General features: G+C 34.3%; 1 protein-coding gene across 1 annotated transcript; it reads right to left on the bottom strand.

Annotated features, from left to right (window-relative positions):
* Positions 1 to 2,636: 2,636 nt before the first annotated feature.
* LOC149773101 (uncharacterized) lies at positions 2,637 to 25,974 on the bottom strand. The gene is made up of 7 exons (XM_089946814.1): positions 25,959 to 25,974; positions 22,214 to 22,534; positions 17,238 to 17,323; positions 16,591 to 16,792; positions 8,109 to 8,246; positions 6,815 to 6,877; positions 2,637 to 4,307 (listed from the first exon to the last, which is right to left on the bottom strand). Exons 1-7 carry the CDS (start codon positions 25,972 to 25,974, stop codon positions 4,303 to 4,305), a joined length of 831 nt encoding a protein of 276 aa, XP_089802940.1. The 3' UTR covers positions 2,637 to 4,302.
* Positions 25,975 to 27,884: the final 1,910 nt, after the last annotated feature.

Genomic DNA, 27,884 nt, shown 5'->3' with positions numbered 1-27,884 from the left:
AAATCAAATATGTGGATAAGCAAATATCTGGATTTTACCATAGACAATCGAATTTCCGTAATAGGTGCTTTATTCCAAAAGTCTGTATTTTAAGGGTCATTAAGTATAGTAACATCACACGGGTTGGAAGGTCTGAATATTCAAACAGAGGTAAAATGAGAGGCCAACACGTTTGTGGTCAACATTTTCGGGATATCGCGCTTTATAGATGCAAAGTGTTATTAAATTACACTGGACAACAAATTTTTACAAAAGTCATGTTACTGAAATAAAATTAGTCAATTCTTATCAATTTTTATGTGCTGAACACGAATATGACAGTCAAATTGCAAAATTGGCTCTAGTTTTTTTGTAATCTGCAAGAAATTAATGTTTACATAACGAAATGCATTCCAATAGTAAAAGGTCAACTGTAATAGCCTACCTATAAAAAATCAAGTCATTGACTACATCTTAGATTTCTTCGCCTGTCTCTTGTACAGCTGTTCGGGAGCATCTCTGAGGAGTGTCCAGCAGTAGTCAGCCAGCATTGTAGTGGACCATTTTCCCTGGTATCTTTGTTCCATTGTTGCGATATCTTGATGAAAACGTTCGCCGTGTTCATCACTAACAATACCACAGTTGTTAGGAAAGAAATCCAAATGGGAATGAAGGAAGTGAATCTCTAGAGACATATTGCAGCCAAATTTCTTATACTTCATCAACATGTCTTCTACTAGTTCCTTATAGTTTTCTGCCCTAAAATTTCCGAGGAAGTTTGTAGAAACTAGGCGAAAAGTATTCCATGCTTGTTTCGCGTCACCTTCCAGCAAGTTGTTGAACCGGTCATCTTTGAAAAGCTCTCGAATCTGAGGACCCACAAAAACTCCCTCTTTAATCTTTGCTTCGCTGAGTCGAGGGAATTTTTCATGCAGGTATCGGAATGCTGGCAAAGTCCGGTCAATGGCTTTCACGAAGTTCTTCATCAAACCTAGTTTGATGTGAAGGGGTGGTAGCAAGATTTTCTGAGCCTCAACCAGAGCTGGGTGTTGGATATTCTTCTCTCCAATGGCTACATTCTGCCTGTGAGTCCATTCCTTCCTCATGTAGTGCATTTCCCTTGCTCGGCTATCCCACTCGCATAAGAAACACATGTATTTTGTATATCCTTGCTGCAGTCCCATTAAAAGGGCAACTACCTTCAAATCACCACAGAGGTGCCAGCTGTACTTGTTATACTCAATGGAATTCAGTAGCTGCCTTAAGTTATCGTATGTCTCTTTCATGTGGACAGCATACGCTACTGGAATAGATGGAAGAATGTTTCCATTGTGCAAAAGCACAGCCTTGAGACTCAGTTTCGAAGAGTCCACAAATAGTCTCCATTCTTGTGGGTCATGAGTGATTTTTAAAGCATTCATGAGGCCCTCAATATCGGAACAGAATATCAGATTACTTTCCTTTCTGAAGAAAGGCTCCAATTGCTGGTGGCGCTTTCGATATGCAGTAATTGTGACATCTGCTTCTAGAAGATTCCATTGTTGGAGTCTTGATCCTAGCAATTCTGCCTTGTTCTTTGATAAGTCCAAATCACGAATCAGGTCATTTAGTTCTTCCTGTGTTATTCTGTGTGGGGTTGATGATGCACCACAGTGAAAATCTGGATCACTGCATGCTGATGGACCAGGAGAAGAACAGGTCGACTCACCTTTGTCTTCGTCAGATGAATCAAGAGAATATTCTGCTGGAGGTTCTGGAATAGGAAGTCCCTCACCATGTGGAACTGGTCTCAATGCAGACGGAATGTTTGGGTAGACTATTCTCGACTTCTTTCGCTTCGTTATTCCGCCGGAAAGAGGAGGAACCAAGCAGAAGTAACAGTCATTTAGGTGGTTGCTTGGCTCTCTCCACACCATTGGGACTGCAAACGGCATTGATGACCTTTTGCAATTCAACCACTGTGAAAGCTGTGTTGTACATGTAGCACAGCATATATGCGGAGCCCAAGGCTTGTCTTGGTCACCAACCTTGCATCCGAAGTAAAGATGATATGCCTTCTTCACTTGAGAATTGATACTTTTCTTCTGGTTGGCAAATGTCACTTCCCCACAAATATAGCAAAAATTGTCCGCGGTATTAACACACTTTCGAGGCATTACTGTTCTTTATTGTACGTACATGGATAAAATAATAAGTTTTATGTAACAGTAGCTTGAACTGTCTCGCACAACGTCTAAAATATTTTAAATGCTGAACCTATCTGATTGGGCTTTATATAGTACACTGCTTACGTCAGCTTCAGCAGCCGCCTGGCATTAGTATAATAGGCCTACACATGTATAGTACACTGCTGACGTCAACTTACTTCAGCAGCCGCATGGCATTAGTATTGCATTGCATCAGAAAATGATGCAATCAACTGTGGATGATGTGAGCATGATGGTATTATGCAATGTTACATCATTATTCCGGATGTTGCTGCAGTCCTACTGGAGAAATTTACACAGTGAAACATAGAAAATGAGGTATATGAATATCTTCAAAACGAGAGCCAATACAAATTTTTCACGGTTATATTCGTGTTCGGCACACCAAAATACTACAGATTAGGGCCTTTTCAAGTCAGTAATGATTTCACTGTTGACCAGTGTTATCGATCTTTTACAGTTGAATAAACACAACATGATTGTGAGATATACAAATGTGTTGCTATCAGTTTTGGTTAGAACAAATGTGATTTAGCAAAATCAAAATTTATGAGGTTACAATCAGTTACAGAAATGCACAACACACTGAAAAAGACCAAGTTTAGTTCCCGGTCTATTTACAAAAATTACCTGCGATCTCACATACTTTAAAATGTAAATTAATTCTGGCAAAAGCCTCAGAAGTAACTGAACCTTGAAACAAATACTACGAAAAATGAAACGTTTGCCTTCGTTGTAATATGATTGATTCTGCATAAATTTGAATTGCTTTCTTTCTCGACTAAATTACCAGGCAGGAAACTGCTAACAATAGCAGCCACTACAACTGTAACGAAAGGCAGACTGAGTGTCACATTATGATCTTTAAATGTAATAATTTGGGAAGACAAGAAAAAAAGAATAAAAATTACTGGATTGTTCATGTTAAATTATATATATATATATAAAATCCTGAGTATTTTGTATTTTAGGTAACCAGAAACACTTTCAGATAAATTATACTCATCAGCATTTGACTGATTTCATTATTTCATGTCTAAGTATGTCCATTGATTACATCATTTCAAATTGCTGGCCCTTTTAGATAACGACGTAGCTCGTAAGTCAAAACCATCTTAGGTTTTAAACCGGGATAATAATTCTTTTTTCTTTGCAATATGGAGCAGGTAGCAATTAAAAAGTTTTTGGGTTATACGTTTTAGTGAATTATGCCACAATTTCTGCAAGCACTGACTTAGAAAAGAAGTCAAAATCGTAGTACGATCGTAGTTTGTTTATGTGTAACGTGACGTCAGAGGCAAATCGATGTAAACGTACTACTTTGTCATGTGAATTACATCTCTGGTTTTCATTATGATGTACTTCAATTTGCAGCATAGCAAAATAAATCACTGACAATTTGCAGCAAATAGCAAACATTGGAAAAGTCATTTTCGTACATAATTTTCAATATTTAGTTGCACTTTATATAAATCTATCTATCTATCTATCTATCTATCTATCTATCTATCTATCTATCTATCTATCTATCTATCTATCTATTATTTAGATCACTGTATTGTACATATGTTTATTTGCTAACGTGTTTCGTTTTATTTATTTTATTGTTGATAAAACAAACTTTTTCCTTTTGAGTGTTGTTAAATTCTTACATAAATTCGCTGCTAGAAAACTATTACTCACTTGATGTGTCCCAGTGTTTTATATTTACTGTAATATCCCCACACATGTGTTTGTTGCATGAAAACACAAAATATGATAAAGTAAAGTATGTTTGAGTCATTAGAAAACGTTTATTACTAACTATTTCATAATGTTCCAACTCTGCAAATGCTACTAGAATCCCAATATATGTTGTTATTATAACGGTACAATATTCATATGAGATTGTTTTCATTACTCAAAAAGCTTTCATTGTTTTCTTTTCCTGTTATCTCTGAAATCTTTCTCACATGGTGGTTAAGCCATGTAACAACCTTTATAGATGGAAGGCAAATGATGTTTATATTCTTCACATTGGTAATACTGGATCATTTATGAAATTTATCCCATATAGATGTCAGATCGTGCCACAAGGATGATAGCTTGAGCCTAAATGAGGCATGGATTTACAATCTCATCCTGAAAGTTAAAAACAAATGAACTGTAACTTTGTCAAATTTCAAAAGCGTACCATTAGCCGAAAGGTATGCACTAGCTGTGATATTATTCCTTTCTCAACCTGCCACCGGAGCGGTGTATTTAAAGTGAGAACTCTACAATCTCCTATCATCCTAAACTTAGAAAATATTTATGATATCAATTTCCATTCTTTATAAGCGCATTCCCAATTTAGTGTAACATTCCAATTCGTCAAACATTTACCAGGTAATTCTTAACATGTTTGCAAGCAAATAGGCAAAATAAACACACTTATATAAAAGATCATAATATTTGGTCATTTGATTTTCTAGATGTTTGGAGCATTTTACCAGGCTCTTCTCATATTAAATATGTCATAATTCTTCAATTACCATAAATCAGATCGACTTGATCGATAAAAATATAATCGGTTTTCAAAATTAGTTTTCTTTGAAATACAACAATATAATACAAAACAACACACATACATAAACACACACACACACACACACATAACTATGTGTGTGTGTGTGTGTGTGTGTGTGTGTGTGTGTGTGTGTGCGTGTGTGTTTTAACACGATGTTAGCACGATGCAGAAAAGGTATCTTACAGATCTATGGGCTAGACTCCAGTAAGTTCTGACCATATTTGAAGTACATTTTGGAGGTGTTCTATTTTTCTTGTTTCTCGCTTATGGGGAGTATTTTGCCTTTCAATATTTTCAATAGAAAAACAAACCAACCTTGATTTTAAAGGTGCATATAAAAAAATTATTCTATAAGTATACACGGTGAAGAGCATTAATCATTTATTCGTATTCTTTTCATTAATTACAGTTTTTTTTTTAGCGTGAAAGGTAACGATTAATACTTGGCCACTTTTAATTCAACAATTTTAGAATTATTGACAACAATGCATCCTTTCCTAGAATAGGGAAACCAACGAAAGCATGGTGATGCTTTGTGAGCTTTAGTACTTCATATTCACTTAGTAATATTCTGAAGCGATGAACCAGTTCAACTAAACCCAATCTCCAGGAATGTACCATTTTCAATAGGCTAAAAAAGTTTCTAAAAGACCTAGTGGTTATCCGTCTTTTTGTCTGTCTTCAAAACCGTTTCTTTTCAGTTCAATTTACAAAGGTAATACCAACTAGACTAAAACTAACCATCATTCAAAGAATTATAAAAATCTCAGTCACTCCTGATAATAGATTGCGATGTCCTATGTTAAAAAGATTGGAGCTATTGTAAGATAAATATACTAAAACCACACGATATAAAGGCTTGTTCAGGTAAGGACTTGTTTCAAAAGCTTTTCAAGGTCATGTGAAATAACTGTCTATATATTTTCTATTTCTATTTTAATCAAATAATAAATCAGAGTTGTATGATCATTAAGATGTAGCCCAAGGAAAGAACCTAGTTTATTTTAAATAATTATCTTTAGTAGAAACTTTTATCTTCTATTTGTTGAAACTGCAGAACTTATTTTGACTCAATGTTCACAAGAGATATTCATCTTTAATTTATTACAAAATTTTCAATTGTTGTAATCAATGCACACAACGGTCCTTCGTTAAATAACAATTTTGTATACACATGGATAAGATCTCTGCTATTAAATGTCAAAGATTAGTCACAATGTATTGGACAAATCAATAAATAAACCATTTATATCAATGTAATTCCCAATTTGCCCCCTGTTCAGTATTAAGCGCAGACACAATTTCTTCTCTAAAAGCAAATCATTGAGTAAATTACCATCATTTGTTCGAAATTTGTTTGTAATGGATTAGAGGCTACAAAGATAGTATTTCTGTTATACACGTATGTGCACGTATGTCATTTTCTTCTATGATTAAATTTTCGGATAATATATATATGTATTGTTTGCTTCAGTGACTCTATACGTCGGTTGCCAAATAGCAAAGAAACGTTTGTCTGATAACGTAGACGATTTACATGTTTAGAAGAGGTAGTAACATATATGATGTTACATTTTTGGGACATAAGCACTTTACCAAAATATAGAATATTGTTGGAGAATAGAAGGGGTCATGGTGGTTAGTGTTTTTCTTGTTCCTTCGCCATCAGCAGTGTTCCTGTCATATTCATATGTACAACCCCTAAAATTTTCACGCATAACGAAGAAAACTGTTCAGTAATGTTTGTTTAAAATCTGCAATGTACTTTGCAATAATGATATCAACAAAATTAAGCATTGACAAATGTACCAAGAATTTATCTAAAGAAATATATTCGTACATATACATAGTTACCTATGTAGGTATGTAGGCATGTATGAATGCATGTATGTATGTATGTATGTATGTATGTATGTATGTATGTATAGTTACATATGTATTTATGTATGTATGTATGTATGTATGTATGTATGTATGTATACTTACATACATAGGGAGAGAGAGAGAGAGAGAGAAAGAGCTAAAGATTGATTTTTGCTGTAGCAAATTTGGCTTTGTATGCATTCGATTATGTACGTACTGACTGTTGTAGTTTCTAGCAGAAGCTTGCTGTCCTGTTTCTCCTTCAGATATCTGTGTTGACCTGTAATTACATTATTTATTTATAATTGTCTATTAGAAAGCCTCACTCTAACATGCTGGAAACGTCGGTGTGGCAAAAATTAGATGTTCGTCAGCGTCCTTTTAGAGTAGAGCGAATAAAATCAGCTTATATGAATAATCATTGGAGGTGCAAATTATGTTTGGCTGTGAATGACTACATACAGCTATATATATACATGTATAGAAAATGGCTTGTTAAGAATAGCACGTATGTGGTACCATCAGGCTGGTGGTATTGCAATTTGATAACGTTAGTTGAGGGCAAGTCTGATAAAGGTCGGCTGCAAGAAACTATGGGTGTGGGGAAAGGGTAGGCACATGAAACAGGATCAACCATCATGGACCATCATGGACGAGGCCGACCTGGAAATAGTCTTACACGAGCGATTGTCCTAATATACATCGATGAATGCGATATCTACAAAATAAAACCACCGAATAATACCCGGAATGACATGCTCGATGAACAGAACGGAAAGATCTGGCGGGCAATATTGAGAACTAAGATGGCGGTGAGTATGAGGCCATCCCGGAAGTTGCAAGAGCCGAACCAGGGGGTATAGTAGAAAGCTGGTTAGATGGATTATCTGCCACGTTAGGCTGAGAGATGGAACATGTTTCAAAACCCATTAAACAGCCGAATAATCTACTTGGTTAAATGAATAACAGTACAGCATCCTTTGGCTTGTTTGGGGTGGACCGCCAAAGCAAACATACCTTCTAAGGCTCTCCTTCAGGGAGGGGCTCTGTAGTTGGGGACATACAAACCAAAATTGGTGTCCGGCTTGGGAAGCTACGCGGGATAAGCTACCTATCATATCCAAGTGGATGATTCTAAATAGGCGGATATCACTGCAGTGAAGACTTTAAAGCTGCATTCTACAAAAATCTGTTAAACTGTGACTATCGTAACAACGTTTAATGTTTAAATGTTTTACTGTAATTAACACACACACAGACAAACACACACACACACACACAAAGTAGTATAGAGCTTGAATTTTTAGTTCCTGAGTTGCCATATTTATCTTTGAAATCACATACATGCATTATGTTTGCACAACGGCCCCATATGAATTTCTTTAAGTTCTTTTGATGTATTATTTCACAGGGGTAGTCAAACGTTATCAAACCTAATATTATGGTGCATATATGAAACAATCACTATGATCAATTTTCACAAAATAAAGAAAACTATAGTTTTGCGTCACCTAATTTCCTACAGATCCTCCAGAGTACATACGCCAAACAACATATGACGAGTAGAGAGATCATGATCGTATTGGTCACAAGAAGGTTTAACTGGACATGACATTTTTCAGTGTTACTCTTCTGCAGAACTGTTGGAGCTGAAAAAATAAATTTTGGAAATTGTAATTTGGACATTACTTTTCAACAATGTAAGTGTGAAATCTGTCTGTAATTTACTGAGATTGTTTACACTTTACTGTTGTCAAAGAATACATGTATTATAATATGAAAATTATTCAAGAATTTATTTCACGAGATCATATATCCGCTGTTCGTAAAGCAATCAACGTCACTGAATTTACAATTATTCCATGTAAAAGCATCACCATTAATATAGGTTGAGCTGGTAATACAATCCCACACCTGACATGTAAGAGGGAGTGATGCAATAGTGGAACGATGAGCTCGTTGAAGTATATACTATGGTGTAATGGACTCATTATAGTCTGTTAAATGAATAGTGGTTGAGCGGCAATTTAGGAAATCAAATTGAATACTACTGCCACTTGCAGCTGGCTGGCAAATGACGGCAACTTATGATGATTAAAATAAAGACTATTGTTAGGAAATAGGATATCACTGTTATTTCCCTGTTTATAGAGAATATTTTCACTCAAGTCACAATGAGAAAGTTCTTATCTGAATAAGCAATGCAATGATCCATCGATCTAGACTATGTGAATTTTCATCTAACGTAGAGTGTTCTTAGATACTGGTGATTATTTGTTTATTTATAGAGGTTCGGCGATTAAAACAAATCTCAAATCCAATGATTAGCAGATCTTTGAGTATCATTCGTAATACCAAGTTATTCTCACATAATACCGATACTTACATAAAGAGAATAATTCAATTATACGCATTTTGATTACTTTAAATTCTTAAGGAGAGTGGTATGAAACTATGCAACAAAGACCTAGAATAATAAAAACTACATTTGGGCAACGAATTCTTTTTGCTGTACAACGCTTCCCGAAAACGAAATTAGTTTCTTGTGATCTGTAATGAGGATAACATTTTATCGGTCATCACGTCGAAGTATCAAAATCATCTGAATTGTATAAGAATCTTATGTTTAGGTGTAACTATATATCAACCATCTTAGTGTTAGTGTTGTATGCTTTTAACCTTTTAATAAATAATTGCCTATCACAATTAACCTTAATATACCCTTGAAACATTTCTGACAAATACAATGGTTTTAGCCTCAGTCCATTAGTTCCTCATATTGCAACAATTAATACAGTCAAGAGTAGAGCGACACATCTTTGTGCAAAGGACATGTCATCCTTCAAGTCGAATACAACGTTTACACTAAGGTAAAACTTTCTGAGATCCCACTTCACACCGAGGAAAGTTTTAGCTTGTGTATACTCCCTGTGTACATCCTTACGGAATACTTACTGTTATGATATAGGATGGCACATCATAGATGGGCAAACTGCGTTTTAGTAAATCATCTGTGGCTTTCATTACATAAAGAATATTGCACCAGCAGCAAACCCAAACCGTTTCAACATCGGCCGTGATCAGTTTTTTGTTAGGGATAATAAGATTTGTTTATTGCCAATTTAGAAAAATGTTTCGGGTCACAATAAATCCACAAGACGTTGGAATAGTCAAGTCATCAAACCAATGCATACTATTGGTTCATGTATGTATTAGTCTGTGTTCTTGAAACATGAGATGTTTATACGATTTTCCTCTGTTCTTGAAAAGATCACAAGCCACGGGAAAACATTTAAGCATTATTTCTTGAAAGATTGTGTTACTTTTAGGAAGGCGTCCTAGAGTACCTACATACGTGCATCCTTTAATTTTGCTTCGAGACAGATTACTTTGTTAACAATTGATCATGATGTTAATCTGTGTGAACAATATAGTATTAAGTTACAACAACTACAATCTATGAATGCTTCATTAATAAATAACATTCTAGGACCAGGCAATTTACTCCAACTGCATTGGTATGAAATAAATTATTATATTGTTCCTTTAATCAACAAAACAACCCTTGAGTGAAATTGATTTTCACTATACTTATTGCTGGTCCTTATTACAATATGTTAGGATTCGTGGTAGTTAACAGTATATTTCAGTCCAATTCAAAAGAGCTCATTCAAGTTAAACTGCAGTAAACCATGAAAATTAATGAACAAATATATAAATGCCAGTAGGCTTGAAGGCAATTTTAAAGATTTTCTGCCTTCTATGTTATTCTTACTGTATCTTTCCATAGTTAGATGGAATACAATTCATCTTTAGAACATCTGTTAGATCATCAATAAATATGGTAATGCATGTAGAAGTCAGTGAAAATTTGACAACGTTTTGTTTTACTGGATCAATTAAATTTAGTTTATTTTTATTTAATTTATTCCTTAAAGTCATTAGACGGTAGTTGTTCTGAGAGAGAGAGAGAGAGAACATAGTTTTATGGGGTTTTTTTTTAAACAAGAGGCACATTTAATGCATAAACTGCATAATTGCTATGATTATTATGACTATGAATAACTTGACATGATTTCGTTCGTTTTTGTGAGTAATGTAAGTGTATAATGCTAAACGTTTTGCGTAGCGGGAGCTACGACACAGATCAAAACCAATTCAGCAAAGGCAGTAAGTGATCGGTAAATTCTGGAGATATAGGAAATGGTCAAGATTTATGATAAGGAAACTAGTTTGCACAAACTGTATGCAACCGAAGACACAGTAGTAAAACAGTTAAAAGCGGAGACATAAATTATAAGATGTCAACATGGCATGGTAAGCTCAAAATATTTGATAATAGACTCTTCGCGGACAGAGAAAGCCACGGGTGGGATGCTAGGAGAATATGTTCACTGAAGATATATTGATTATAAAATACATTAAACTCTAAACACAAATATGGAAAAGTACCATCATACCCAAACCTCCGACAATTACAATTTTAAAACGTATGCCTTGCCATTCCAAAACAAGTAAAAATATCTCAAGACAATTTACCCAAAGAAACAAAATTAAGAATGAGTGAATGACTGTATTATCAAATGAAAGTTAATTAGTTAGTAGAGACAATTTCAGCGTTCAATCAAAGTAAATAGTTTATTTTTAACATATATTAGATAATTATTTCATCTTTAAAATTCAGATTTTTAATAAAGGTTGTTATTTATTATTACAACTACATAAAACTCGATCCTTGGAAATATTTTTTCCTATGTTCATGCTTGATCCTTGAAATCAATCAGGTTATTATTGCACGTTATGGCATTGCCTTTTTATTTTGTTTTTTTTTTTTTCTTCTGGTTTCTTTTGGTTTGCTTCCTTTGGTTTTTTTTCTTCAAAATAGAACATGTATGTGTAGAATATTTATTCTTGACTGTTTCCATTTGGTTTTTTAATTTCATTGAAAATTTCTAATAAAATACGTTAAACATTCAAAAGTGATTCCTTTCGTATAACTTTACATAATTACTAAAAACTTCTGAAAAATCGTTCACAATGGCAAATGTTTCATTCAATTTTGCATCATTTCCTATCATTTTATTTTGGTATCATCGTGGTCTAATAGGTTTGTGTGTGCCTGAATTATACCAATCCATAATAATAGTTAACGTTTAAAGCAGACATATACTATATCACTTTTTATGTGGTATCATTTATTGTTTAAATGATTTTAATATTAAATATATGTGACTCGGACGGATCCAGGATTCGGCCTGCATAATATTGTACAGCCTTCACATGGGTCAGTTCATGGGAATTTGGATGAAAAGGTTTACTTGTGTCAAAAACAAGGTATTTTCTGTTAAATGTTAACTAAAAACAAAGAGTGCTGAAGCTGATTGTTTTGGTTGGAAAATTAAGAAGCTATATGATCTTGTAAATATGAATTGCTCTTGCCAGCAGGAGCATACCTTTTAATCAGCCCACGATATAGAGACTGATATCGAGGCAGTGTGAATGCATATAAATGCATCGCAATCAGGTACGTCACAAGTGTCTTCTCAAACTGATCTGCACAAGATTCGGACCCATAACACTGGCAGCTGGTTTTAAGTAAAACATAATACCTGAGCGACCATGCGGAATGTGGAAATATGAATGCAACATACCATTCATCAAATTAGGAAGTTGGCTAGACTTTCCATTAATGTTCTTAATGTCCTTCAGAGATGCAGATATCATTATATGCAACTAAAGAGTGTACTATTCTCGCTACCATAAAAATATATGTGATAATATTATTGTCGTAAATGATGGCATTAAGGTATTGAGCTCATGAAGGTATAAGTTCACATCGTGTAAAATACAAATACATGTTTGAAACAAAAATATAATTTTGGATAAATCTTTAAGACCTATATTAAATATGACAGTTTTTACTTTTAATAGTAAAATGTAAATTCAAAGGATAGATTGATAAAATTCTTATACTTATTTAATCAAACTATAAATTGACAGATAATACAAACAAATGAATGTACATTTATAAACATTCTTTCAATATTCCCAGTATAAAAAATAATATATTTTGAAGAACATTTATAAATGAGAGATGTTTTACAGGTAACTCGATGATATAATGAATTCACTTTCAGAAACATAGTATTCTACTGACAAGAAGACGTTTTAATGTTGACATCGACCAGGCTATTGTTTTCTCATATTATGAATGACCGAACACTGCAGAAATGAAATTATTTTTGTGATACCAAATTAAACATATAAAACTCACATGGAGTTAGATACTGTCTGTATGATACATAAATATGATTTGCATCACTTGTATCCTTGGTGAGATATTATAGCCTTTATAGGGGTTCACATCATATTTCTTGGGAAAGAATTACCGACGCCGAAGACAATATTATTTTCCATTGATAATAATCTCCCACAAAGCATGTATTACTGTAAAGCAACATCAAGACACTCTTGTCCACATTTGGAGTAGCCGGCAATATAGCCATATTATGGAGAAATGTTGCCAAAGGAATTGAATTAAGAGCCTCGCATACAGATATGCCACGACTGACTGGTCTGAATAGGAGTCAAACTCAGTCATGTGGATGAAGCAAGTACCTATGCAATATACCACTCGTTAATATGCTTCAGCGATAGTGAGGTTCTTTTACTGTGCTGGGTTTGTTCACTTGGAGATGCAATCACAGTACATTTGTATAAGCTTTTTGATCACATAGTCGGTACACTTTGCCTACAGTGTGTACAGTGTCATGTTGATGATATTATAACGTGAACATATCACTTATGTGATTCTGATTGGTCAAAAAAAAAACATGAAATTAGTGTGCAGTATTCTCTTTATCAACGGGCTGTGAACGTGGGAAACCTTTTTATTCCCCGCATTCTGGAATGTTTTGTTGTCAGTGATCTTTTGGCCGCCAATTCTTATTCTATTCACGAAATGAATTGGGACAAACTGTCTCGCTTGTCTGCATATCGCCAATTTACCACCGCACGGGCGTGCTAGATCATGTACAGCATATCATAACATGACTAATGGCTAAAACCGAAAGACAAGAACAACAACAACAACAAGAAACTGCTAAGGGTATAGTTCAGTTCATATCAAATGTGTGAGTTGGGGTTGGAGGGGGTGGGGGAGGTAAACCTGAAGCTTGGAATCCAATCTACACACAGTCGTGGTTTAAATGTTAATTTACAGAAGGAAATAAACTCACCTCTGTTAGCTAAAGAACGTGAACATAAATAAACCGGTCTCCGAACTGACAGATGTTTATCCAACCAATGAATATTTATGCGGTAAATATGTGATGCAATTCCGACCCAAAATGATATTTGTTACATATACTGTAGTCTGCTGTTCTATGTCAAATACAGAACAATCTAGTCAGAATTCATTACAGCAAATATGGAAACTTCTGCAGCCAGAAAACCTTCTTCCGAATGACTATTGCAACAATTTAATGTTTTGTTGTGAACGCGACATGTTAGGTTACGTAAACATTGGACCGTCTACTGAATTCTAACCAGTACTGCATCAACCGATGTGACAACACGAGCATTGGGCATTCTGTGTTAAAAATTGATTTTGTCTGCGTAAAATGTTCTGTTTATTCGGAAGGACGCTTGTTCTTTGACTTTAGAAAGTAAGAACAGTATAATCTACTTTTAAGTGTTAATACTAGTTCAACTTTGTTTTAGACTATTTTGTATGCACAACAAATGAAAGGGGCAACGTCTGTCAGAATGAACGAAATTATTCGTTCTCCTTTCTATCTAAATAATTTCCACTAAAATAAAATCTATGTGATTAAAATAATCTCAGATGGGAAATGATTTAATATTAAATTTATGACACTCGTTTAATAATGTCCAGGTTTTGCTCGACAAGGCTCGCAAAAGCTGGACATTATTCCATTTGTTTCATCAATTCAATATTAAATCATTATCCATTTGAGATCCTCTGTATATAGTATTATCCAAGCTACTGAAGTTGTATCAAACACATAGATAATATCATGTCACTGAAGCATAACAAAAGTGTTATGGAGACCTAGTTTTTGGTATTGTTGAATTTGCTATCTCGAAATGCGTCCAAACAAGATTTGATGTGTCTTAATATAAGATAAAGTCAAATGTATTCCTAACGTTACGTACAGAAAGCTAATATAATTATACGTCTCTCGATTAAGTACATTAGGTCACAGTGACCTTTATCAATATAGTCAAGTAACGCTTCTAAAAATGTATTTACACACTTAATGTGATAATCAAGATGCAAAATAGTCCAATATATTTTAGGATGCTAGGAACAAATAGCTGAAAACATCATCATCGCTAAACCGTAAAAATTAAATAAACTTAATGACTAAGTGCACTCTCTGAGATGCCCCGTCGTATAAACTGTCATTGGTGTAGGTGAAGAGGGCCCAATATACTGAGGGTGCAATGACCTAGTAGCTGAAAATACAAAAGTCACTTGCCCTTAAAGATGTCTCAGTGACCTGCGGTATATGTGGTCGAGTCACTCGCCGTGATATAAGTACAATTACTGATTTTGATAAATGTAGGTGAAAGAGGGTCCAATATAATTATAGCGTGATTTACAAATACCTTAAAATACAAAAATGACTCAAGTATGACAGTGAATCACAGTGACCTAGTTTTGTATTGATTTAGTTTGCCTCTTCAGACTCATCACATACTAAGTTTCACGAAGTAAGGTGAAATAGCGTCCAAGACAATCACGGAATATGGAACGCGTAACGAAGAAAAAAACCGTGAACAGGAACACTTAAACACAAAAACAAAAGAACGGAGTAAAACGTTGTATCCCATTAACAAGGACGTTGAAACTGATGTTACAACAGCTGGATATAGGAGAACAAAAAGAAAATTCTCAGTTAATAAGCATGCGGATAGAGACTTTCTTAGCTTTTGTGCATTTGCGTTACAGAGGCATGTCGCGCAATTTACAATTTTGAGCAGATGATGCTTATAATACATGTATTATGTTTTTATATTATTTTAGGCTGAGCGCGTATATAATAATTATCGACTGAAAATACAAATTAATAATATTTGTGTTGTCCTTTATATTAACATTATTGTGAATTACGTTCGTATTTACATACAATAAAATAAACTTTATGTGAAGGTTTTATATGAAGGTCAATCAGGGCTACATTTTTGTGTTTTTCTGCCCAAAAAGATATTTCACTTTGATAATTGACATTGCGTTTTTGCTACTTCTCGTTTCGTGTGAAGTCTTTGATCATACCAAAGTATTACAAGCCATTACCCTCAGGTGAGATCAAAACCGCCAGAGAGAAATGTAATCAGTAAAGGCTAAATGAAGTTTATAAAACATTTTTCCAAACATAAAAGTAAACGACTTAAAAAGATATGTATAGTTAGAAAGGTACCCTCTTTATTGTACTGTTTATGTACGTACATAGGAACATACTTTGTATCGTGAAATCTCAGTCAGAGCAGACTCGTTTCGTTAGATGACAATACGCGCCACATGATACTAAACATTCACTAGTGGTCTGATATAGTCTAAAAACGGTTACGACTATATATATGTGTGTGTGTGTGTGTGTGTGTTGGATCAGGCCGTAACTATTCCATTGAAAGTAAAATCAAAAACAAGACATCAAGCGATAAGATACGTTTAGAAAACTGCATTTGAGTCGGACACTCATATCGAGTTGAAAAATAAGAGCGTAGAGTGAGGATAATTTGTTTATTGTACCATATAATACTATCTGGTCCAGCTTACATCTTTATTATAACACTATGTAATGATAGTAAGAAGTGACATAATTTTTGAATCACAGAAATCCTTCGTGTGTGCATGTGATACTGTTTTATTAGGAAAATTAAAGCATGTTATGGGTAAATCATGACATTTCCTCTGGTCAGTACTTGATTAAATATCTATTGTATTTGACAATACAAACAACATACTTATCTGTTCAGGTACAATTCGGCTTTGTGTAATGCTGTCAGTCAGATTGTGTGTGTGTCTTTTTTGAGTGCCGCTGTCGTTCAGATTAATTAGGTCTCTAATAGGAACACAAAACGTTTGTTGATCATTTTCCATGCATTGGATGGCCGGACCCTTCTGACAGCAAAATGACGAATTTATCTCTAGGATACAGCCGTCACTCTAAAACACAACACCATTATTGCATTGTGAAACCGGACAGCAAATGCATATGTGAACATCAGTTTAGCTATTAATTAACCGTTGATAGAACATTAAATACGCGGTGTACAATAAGGATACGAAGTTACTTTGAGAATCTTTATCTTACCCGTTAGCCATTCAGAAAATATGAGTTTACTTTACGAATTACATGCTTAATCAGTTGACGTATATTCTAATATAATTTTGGAAAAAGTATGAATTACATTTATGTTGTCTGAAATGAAACCTAAATGAAGATAAACTACATAGTCTATATACTGCATGCGATTCAGAGAATTTCTGTATATGATATGACTGTATATGACTGAACAGCTGCTTAGAATGTCAAACCAGAATACCAGAGATGAAATATTAGATAGGTATGTAACAAAAGGAACTTGTAAACAATATTCAAGCTTTATACCACTATGGTAAAAGTTCGTCCATCGCTCCGCTCGAGTGATTTTAGTAGTCCTTCACACGTACACCACTGTTGTATCTTTACTTCGTCTTTGAATAGGAAAGAAAAATCAAGGAAAGATTTACATCAATAATATGCTGTTATGATAGACTTATTATATTTGGTATAATAGCCGATCGGGCGGCCCAACCCTATTTTCTACCAACAATGTTAGTGGTCCACAGAATTTTGCGCCTCCGGATATATGTGTGTGTGTGTGTGTGTGTGTGTGTGTGTGTGTGTGTGTGTGTGTGAAGAAACTATATTCCCGCCCACTCACCCACCCCCAAATGCAACTGAGTCGGTTCCATCTATTACCTTTATATTTTAGTTTTACTTGCCTATATGTGCCAATGGAATGTAACCGAGATAGCTAGAGCGCTGACTTTAAACACTGAAAGGGTTCGAATGACGTTAGGGGCAACAAATTATTCTCTTTGTAGCAGCGGCTAACTAGCTATGGTCTAACCACTAGATATTGCCTTTCATTTCTGGAACTGAGACGTTTGAGCAATCTATCGGGAAGCAGCAACGTAAAGCCGTCAGTGAACCGGGATTTACTTTTGATCCAGAAGATAGGGTAGAACTTCCACGGATATTATCAAAATTTCATGATCGTGTCATTGATGCTAAAGATGAATTTGTCAATGGCGGTTCTGCATAAGTTTTGCAACGTGATATATTGAACAACCAGTTGAACAAGCACGTGAAGATAGAGGGATATCACAAAACATCTAAATCGCCTCTGGTCAAATTGTTTATGATAAATAGATGAATGATGCGTAGACTGGTGAAATTTCATCGCAGCTACTTGGCGGGAAATATATGCTTAGAAATAAGTTGGTCACAAAAGATTGTGTTGGTGACTGGGTTATCCAAGATATTATGGAACCAATACATGTAGAATATTACACGGACACTAATTAACAGAGTCAAGACTTATAAAGATATCCACGTAAGAAGAGCAAGTTTATCAATATGGATTACAAATTGATGATATGCGGGCTCAGAAAAGTCCGATCAAATGCCCGATTGTCGTTAAGATGATGAGTTTTCTGTTATGGTAAATACCGGCATATCACAGATAATACAAACACGTGGTCGCATAACATGCAATTTCCACCACGGCATATCGTCACATTTTATCACCGTGATCTTTATCAAGCGATCACGGATGGTTTTAAACATGAAACTGTCTCTGCTGGCTATTTTCTAGCGACACTCAATCGAAAGTATTTGATTAATTTGTGCTATCGTTAGGAGATTGCTATCGCCTTAAGCATGTTAATAATAAGCTTTGTAGCGCCGCATCTAAACACACTGATGACATCCAGGAGATCATCAATAATTAGTCTACTGTTACATCGGTATTATCACATTATGCTCAGCAAAGAAGAAGAAAAAATGATAACCAACACCAAGAGATTTCTCGAGGATGTTGAGTGATCGTGTCGACAGTTATGCATAGAAAAATTTCAAACGAAAAATAAACATTTGGCAAAAATTAATTTAAAGATTTACCATGGTGGCGTCAGCGGATTGCACTCGTTTTTGTCATAGGCTTTTTACTATCAGGGCAAACACTGAATTTTCTTATCGATGATACACTACCTAAACACGGTATTATCTCATGGACATATTTTAGTTTGTCGAAAGATAAAACAGGAAAGGAGCATATACTTATTTATCGGGATTCAGAATCAACTCATAATACCCATTTCAAATCCTAGATGCTCGCATGCGTTTGCATCAAACTTGTTGTCAATGATTAATCATTGTCCAACCACATTAGTGAGGGTCGCGACAGATTGATTCTACAGAAAACGAAATTCCTTCATCAACGTGATAATCTTCTTCTGCTATCACTGATCAATCGATGCCTTAATATCAGTAAATTTTACAAGGGAGATATTGTTGCTTATCCAGATATATATATATATATATATATATATATATATATATATATATATATATATATATATATATATATATATATATCCCCGCATATGTATGAACGATGGATGATACTGTGCCATATGGGGTTTGGTGAATCAAACAAGAAGAGTTAAAACCTCCAAAAGAATCTGCTAAGTAACATGATACTAGTGAGTATCGTTCTAAAAGCGATCTCGCCGAGATGTCAACGGCGGCATGGGTCTATGATACGCTGGATGATATAAATTTGTGTATCTAAATGGCGCTGGAAGTTGCAATAAATCAACAAGGGTTATTAATTTGTTTAAAATTGTAGCGGCATGACTGGGTTGCCTCCAAAGCACAGGCTCGCGAAAGACATGTACAAGCATAAACGTATCATAGTTTCTTGCGATGGTGCGGTGGAATCCAGCCATGATGATCACCAAATATATATATACACACGATTATCATCTGGGATGAAATTTGTACTCTGCCAGAAACACACTGGAAATGATTTAAGCGTGGTTGAAAACATAACCAGTTGCGGTAATTATGTTTTGAGATCAAGGTCAAACTGCTTCAATTACAGGTCACTCACCATTTGATTATCTGGTCACCCACGTCGATTAATGTGAAAAAGAAATGATTGATGAATATCGGGCCAAAGATGAAACACTACGGCATATGAAAATCAAAATGCGTTTAAATTCCGACTAAGTTCAATGCGACGAAATGTGTAAAATAATTCGATATACTCCGCTTAACGATTTCGTAGCGCATTGGACTCCCGATGATTTAATTCTTGCTTCATGAAAAATCGTCCGAGATACACTTCAGTGGAAATTGTTTAAACCTTATTAGATAATTTGTCCTGAGAGACTTGTTTCGTTGATATAAATGTGTATTGTTTGCACCACAATCCGTACATGTGCATGTTATTGCGTGTCTGTGGTAGTACGTCATTATGGCTATTCCCCGCATGGTTTTAGATCGAGCAACAATATTAACTCATAGTGTTATTGTATAATGTCAGACTTCAACATGGAAGTGACTTGTCAGACATACGAGAATGACACACAGTTCAGTACTATCCAGGGCTGACAAATTATATCCGAACCATTATCATTGGGCTATCGGGAACGGGCAAAAGCTCAACTTCTGGTAGAACTTGATAATGTGATGGTTTAAATTGGATAAGTGTACACCGTCCGCAGAAAATAAACACTTACGATGTTTATCAAGTATTTCAACAACGTTGTTTGTGAAACCCGCGAATGAAATTTATAGCCAGTCAACGAATTATCCGATGACGAGCCAGTTGAATTTATCATTGATACCAGCAAGGCCAAATCAATTTACTTTGTAGGGAGATAAATAACCTTGCGGTTATAACAACGTCGTGCTAGATAAACAAACAAATCCCGAAATATTTGTTTTTCACAAGACAGGCATAATAACACCTATACACCAGACTAGACACAACGAAAAACCCATGTGCCATCAGAGACAATTCTGATTTTTTCGCTTTTTTAATGGAGTTAATACCCACACACTGAGAAATATTCATTCAATTGTTGCTCTGACGCCATGGACCACAAGATATTTAGAAATTTATACGTATACGCGCAACAGCAGCCACATAGATTTGTTACGATCAATCTTGCTGATCAGCGATCATGCTATAGTATTGATCTTGATAACGTTTTTCAAACCTTATTAATTTACATTAAGCCAATGCGAGCTGACATTAGCGATCACACAATTTACATATGTATGAGGGGTCAGTTTGTCTTTGTTGCGGCGTAAAGATGCTGATTATATCTAACTCGTGAAATAATTTACAAACATTAGCAAAGATTGTAATGAGATTAAATATAAGGTAAACTCGACAGTCTTCACAATTAATATAGAAAAACATTTTAGACTGTGACACGATTCGAACTTGCAGTGCTTACCTCTCAATATATGCTGTCAGAGCTCTAGCCACAATCCATTGGTACATATGGGAAAGTAAGATCTAATTTCTAAAGATAATCGCTCTGTTGAAAATGAATAGCATGCCCTCACCCCTCCACGAAGCCATTGTAAAGCTGAATTCATATTTGTTTTTAGTCTGTTAGCCAAATTATAACATGAATTTAGTTTATGTTCGTGGGGACTTGACCAAAGATGAGCTTATCCTTCAAATTTTGATTCCTCCTTGAAACTCGACACACGATAGTAACATTAGAGACGTATCAGGTTCATTAATTTTGGTCAAACTGAACGGATTCCTTACAGAGAACAATAAGCACTGAATGATATTGCATTGCGATTATTTTAAGTGACAATAATAGTGAGGCTCCGTAAAGGTAATATCAAGATCAAACAATCCAACCACTAGCAGTTATTTTGCACACAAAGATTGTGTAATTTCCTTTTTTTCCCCATTGTGAGGGAACTGCGGCGGAAACATAGATGGCTTCTGCTTCCCCCCACCACCACCACCCCGCGTGCGGAAACAGTTGAAGCCACGTTTACAATTGCGATGGTGGTGGACGTGGTATGGAGGATTATCATCCTACTGGTTGCGGAAAAAGCCTACCCTTGCTGGAGGTCAAAAGGGCTGTGTCGACTAGTCTGCTGCTTGTGTAAAATAAGGAATCTGCGTAGCATCGTAAATCTTACTTAAGGCCATCATGTAAATTATGGTATAATTTGTATTGCATGTTATAATTAAGGTTAGTGAAATCAGTCACAACTGTTTTTAAAATAGATTCAAGTGACACCAGACTCCTGCATACGGCTGCATTGCTGCACGTATATACCTATACATATATATATATATATATATATATATATATATATATATATATATATATATATATATATATATATATATATATATATATATATATATATATATAATATCATCGCAATAATTCTTACATGAAGTTCATAATAGTGACAGACAGGAAGATGGTACATAATCGGGAGACATTATCAAACTGATTACACATTTTTCTGAAATGTATTATGTATACCTATGACATTAAGCCAAATTGACTGTATGACGGGGCTCTCCTTCCACGAAATAACAGGATAGAGTGTGTAGTTTCCAATGTCTTTAGTTGAGATATTCTTGAGCAAGATTCCAGAGACGCCTACTTTTTCTACTCTTCCCTGGTATTTCGGATCTACGGTGAAACCATTTTTCTCAGAACTATATGCAATCAGTGTTGTAGTGTTGAAACGCCATTGTAACTGTCTTATTTCTTCATTTGCTTCTTTCTCATATTCCCAGGTGAAATGTGCAGTCTGGCCTGAGCACCTCGTAATTTGTGACGGTATAGTCCATCTTATTCCTATAAGTAGATGAAAAGAAAACAACATTTGGTATTATACTAAACATCCATATTATGATCTTGGGTGCATTTTTGTAAAGACATAATAACTTCTGAATACGACAAACATCTAGTTTGCATCAGATATGCAGAGTGAAACCTACAATAAATCGATGGAAAATAAACGATTATCAAGACTGACATTTTCGAAGATACAAGATATAGTTTCATACTTTTCCTAATTTTGGGGATGAATTCTGCCGTTAATGCAGATTCGGGTCTTGTTGGAGGGAACTCATACCTAACTTTTGCTCTTGAAAAACTGAAGTCTAAGCAATGAGACAAATTGTGACTTAAATGAAAAAGTAATTGTTCTTTTATATTTCTTTTTAAGATGGCATGTCACTATACCTATAAGTACATCTTTGATCACTATTCGTAACTAAGCTAAATTCTTCTTTTGTTTCAAAAGCTCGACAAATTACTTCTATGTTAAATCAGTAATAATGGCGATTATATGTTTACTCAGATCTTACGATCCACTGCGATCAGACATGAAAAATTAATTTTTGTCAGACTAAAAATAGTACGCAAGTCAGATTTCTACCTAATTCTGCAGAAAACAAGCTTTCTACAGATTTGTGCATTAAACTCCGCCCAAATACGTTTCTGCACATTTTTGCGTCAATATAGTTCTTCTTATTTTAACGATATTAAAGTATAGTTTGACAAACATATGTTTTTGACGTGTTCTTTAAGGTTATGTGTGTTATTTTAATGATAGATAAGTCTATAGAAAAACTTCGTGTATCATGCATTTTTTGTGTGCATTCATTATATATTTGAACCAAATCTTTGAAAGAGGACATACTTATGACTGGTATTACCAGTTTTAAAATGAGACAGGTCCACAGTTAATATTCATGAGGATCCTTCTGGTACATAGACAATTTGTTAGGTTAGAAGCAATGTTACATCAGGTCGAATACCGTCGACTTTTCAAACTAGTTCTGCTTATTGTAGTATAAAGGTACTCTGCCAATAAAATAACGTCTGTATATTTTGATACTGTCTTGACAATTCTGTAAACTACGCTCAACACATAATAAAATTATCTTTTTTGAGTTTAATTGCATTTCACGAGCTTATATTGCAAGTGAGTGTATCGTCTTAATTAAGAAAGCACTAGGTGAGGCTTTTCTTGGCTGATCATCTCGCATAATTTTGTTTGTAGTCGATTTCCAATGAATTGAGCCGTATTAGAGAATCAGAATTGCTCGAGAAATTATATCAAGCAAGAACAATGTTTATATTCATTGCAATGTGTACTAGTGTGCATGCTGTAAAAACAGTAGTAATTATGCTTGAACCATAATGGTAAATTGAGTATTTTACTCACCTATTTAAACATTATAATTTCTCTGTATGGTACTGGTGTTTGCATTTTTTCAACGCACAGTCTGTACCTGGTTTGTTGGGTAGAGCCCTCTGTAAGATATTTTACTTCACAGATTTTTTATTTTGTTCAGTAAGTACAGTGGACAGCTTCCTGACAAACCTCGTTGAGTTATATGATCTAGGCTTTGTTTTTTTTTTTTGAGAAAATACCAAAACTAGGCAAAAGTTTTATCTCAGCGAACTTGCTGACACTTTTTGTTTAGATTATAAAGGATAACGCCGAATAAATTTGGACAGGAAATTTAATTTTAAGATTTTACATGCGCATGTACGAACACATACGAATAATGACCTATATTCATTTTGCATGTAACATTCATTTTCGATACTCATTTCTGAAGTATAGCTAACGGGAGATAATTCAACAACAACAAACACATTCAAGGAGTTGAGTGCAGCCTACATATAAACCAGGAACAGACTCATCATAAAAAGTAGAGGAAAGATTTCAAATAATTGCTGAGAATTTTGCACTCATTGTTGTGAGTATTTAAAACAAACAGGTTGTTACTTTAAAAACAAAAATCATACAACCTATTCTCTATCTTGCTTCTGAACATATGATTTTGTGTTTACAATGATATCTGCATTAACACTTTGTAGATCAGAGAAATATGATGATCCTTTGGTATCAAAAGATAATAACAGTTTAACTAATCCACTACGACATACTTATAAAATGACTTCAAATAATTACAGAGAAGTTTAAACTCGCTGTACATAGGGTAGTGAAAGAAACATATAGGCGAGGTATCTAAAGATTTAAAAAGTATGATTATTAAAATGTTCTAACTTTTTGTAACTTAGATTAGAATCACACAGCTCCTTCTACCTTAAATATGTTTTCAACGTCATTTTGATTTATCTTTAATTCTGTATGACTGGTGAAAAAGCTGATTGTAAAGTATGCAATGTAATTATATAGATATGATTGTCGGGAATATAAATATACATTGTGATTATATACAGTGTGATTATATATGGAGAATGATTATATATTTATATAATTCTAAATAAAAGAAGATGGTATGATTTATTCTACTGGAGAGCTGCTTCTATTATTTTATTCTTAGTTAAAAAATAATTTAGGAACATTTCAATATTGTATTTCTAAAACTGGAGAGACTTTGTTTACCAGTTTTGGGCATCGTCTAGACTAAACACAGATTTGTCGTAAATTATTTAAAATTCCTACTTTAAGTCTAATCACTCAGTTTTGTATTTAATTTGAAGAATGTCTTGATCTGTTGTAGTAGATTTATCTACCGTAAACTAAATTGTACTCTCAAATTAAAGCACAACATCACAGGATGGTTATATCGTGTGGAGGCAGTTAAAGTAGATTGCCTATTCCAGACAAGCTGTGAGGGCAAACCAGGGATGATTTCATGGTAGGATTTAAACTGCATCCTGCTGGTTCTTATCCCGACGCGTCAAATAATGCATTACAGCGGCTTCATTCAAAAGGAAATTATTGTAATCAGATCAAAAATATAACGGTTTCATTACTATTACAACGCGGAAAAATGCAAGACAAATATGTAGTAATAACTTTTTATAGATATAAAAAGAAACTTTAGCCACTGCATTCACGAATTAAGCTCCTCAGATTATGTTTGCTTTCACTCATTCATGTACACAGTGAACAATATAAATAATTTGTATTTTTTAAAGTCCTGATTTATATAAGATTTAAAATTGCATTATACACTTCTGGGTATTTGTTTACTAAAATTAAAAAGGCATATTAAAATTGAAAAGAAGTTTGTGAATAAACTAAGGAACATTTTACATTTTATTTGCGGAGAATAGTCACAATTTAAGAACTAAGTAACTCGCTGTCAGATCATAGTTCATAAGTTTCAATGGTGAATGTCTGCGGATTGGGTGCATTTATTTATCATTCATCACATGTAATGTTAATTAGCATAAGCTGTGCTTTGCTAATTGGCAAAAGTTAATTAGTATAGCACAAAGAACAATATACCTCTATTTGGGTACATAGTGTTATTTGCCAAGCATGAATCTGGTTTAAGTAAAATTCAGGTCGTTAGAATAAATGTTATGACCCTATGATGAATCTATTTTAATACACAGCAAAGAGCTACAATGCGTATATTTACTACATCTATTTCTTCCATACAAGGAAATTTAAAAAAGAATTTGGAACGGTTCGTTTATTATTATTACGTTTCTGATAACATTCCTTAAGGTAAGATGCAATTGCCTTTTCAATAACTTTTTTCAATGTTTCAGTTATTTCTGATTATTTTCTTGTCGTGTCATCTCAGACTTTGTCCAATTTATGTGTCGAAATAAACAAAACTAATTGCTACCTTGAAGGGAATGTATTACAAACGTCAAAGTTAGATATACAAGAAATTAGCAAGTTGAATTCCACAGCTCAGGTCTGAAAAATAGAACGAAGCAAAACAAGGCTGTGAATTTTGTTCTAGAAAGCTCTTAGCATATGTTTCTTAAAATGAATTGTAGAGACATTGTCTTATAGGAATAAGAACTTGCTAGTATACAAGGTTCATAAGTCTGCGTTTCTTTTGTACCATTTGGAAGAAAATATTTTTTCGAAAATATTTCCCCTCTTCCGCTTACCCCATCAAATAAAATATTTAAGGAAATTTGTAAACATCATCAGATCTCTGTTAAAAAATGACATCAACCTGGTTCAAATAAATTTTCTTCTGACAAACGTAGAAAAACTTCAAATACCATGTGACCAACCGTTCATTCAGTTACTAGATCACATACATAGTACTCCTCAAGCAAAGTATTGAGAAAAATGAGGGCTTGAATGGTTGAAATGATGCTGATGTATAACAGAACAGATGTGAAAACATAACTAAACTTATATCGTGAAATAATGCCTGTAATATTGTTTTAAACGTTTGTTACATGTCATTAGACAATTTATCTTAGCATTTTAATCATTATTTGCTTGAGGTTTGTGTTTGTGTAATGTCCCATTCAAAACATCTTTTACTTTTTGTTCAAGCATTACATGTAGTGGAATCACATCTAAAGCACATAAATACTATCAGATCTAATCATTTGCCTAAATTTGAGTTGCCTCCCTTGACACACAAACTCTTTAGAGGACTCGCGGAACTAAATTAACTCAGATAGTAAAAGTATTTTATACAATACCATAATCGCAAACTTTTACTTTAATTTCTAAATACATATCACATTTCTCAGTAAGGGACGATATTTGGTTCGAGCTTCTGTCTACAGAGAAAGCCACGTTTGGCAAGGATTTTTTTTTACATGTATATGATGCAGTTTTCAATTCTACGCCATGATAATCTGGTAAATATTTAGTAACGAGTTTTCCAAAGTAAAGTCTGAAAGGGACAGTAATTTCTTTAATAGAACATTATCACGTATTGTTAATAAAGTTACAAATACATCAGCTTTCATAATATTCTTTTGACTAAAATCATGGCCTTCCAAAGCCGTATATACTACATGTTCTGCTCACATATCTATAGACTGGTGTAGCGTCCCGAGCTTTAGGTCTGCACAAGGTCAGCTTTTACTAGATGTCAACTTGGGATTTTAATCACAAGACAGGAAAGCTATTTAAGTTTCAACAATTTAATAAACGCTAATAATGGTAAATATTAAAGGTACCATATGCATGAACGGATCAAGAATGAAGTCAGAACTCTGAAATAGGTCCAAACGAATAGATAATACCTGAACTTCTTTAATTACATAATAGTGTGGCTCAGAGCAAAGTTAAGAACGTACATAATAAAACAATAACTACAAACCAATAATGTAATTCTCAGGAAAGAGTACAACCCATAACGAGTGGAATTATAGAACACGAAAAACGTTACCACTCAAATGTGTTTCCCAGTGAGTTTAGTATTGTTATGGTCCAGAATGCACT

This window comes from Sinohyriopsis cumingii, unplaced genomic scaffold (genome assembly GCF_028554795.1).
Source record: "Sinohyriopsis cumingii isolate HCF-2022 unplaced genomic scaffold, ASM2855479v2 utg000898l, whole genome shotgun sequence".
In the NCBI taxonomy this organism is placed as follows: Eukaryota; Metazoa; Mollusca; class Bivalvia; order Unionida; family Unionidae; genus Sinohyriopsis; species Sinohyriopsis cumingii.
The sequence above is the reverse complement of the archived record's forward strand: the minus strand, read 5'-3'. Positions and strand labels throughout refer to the sequence as shown.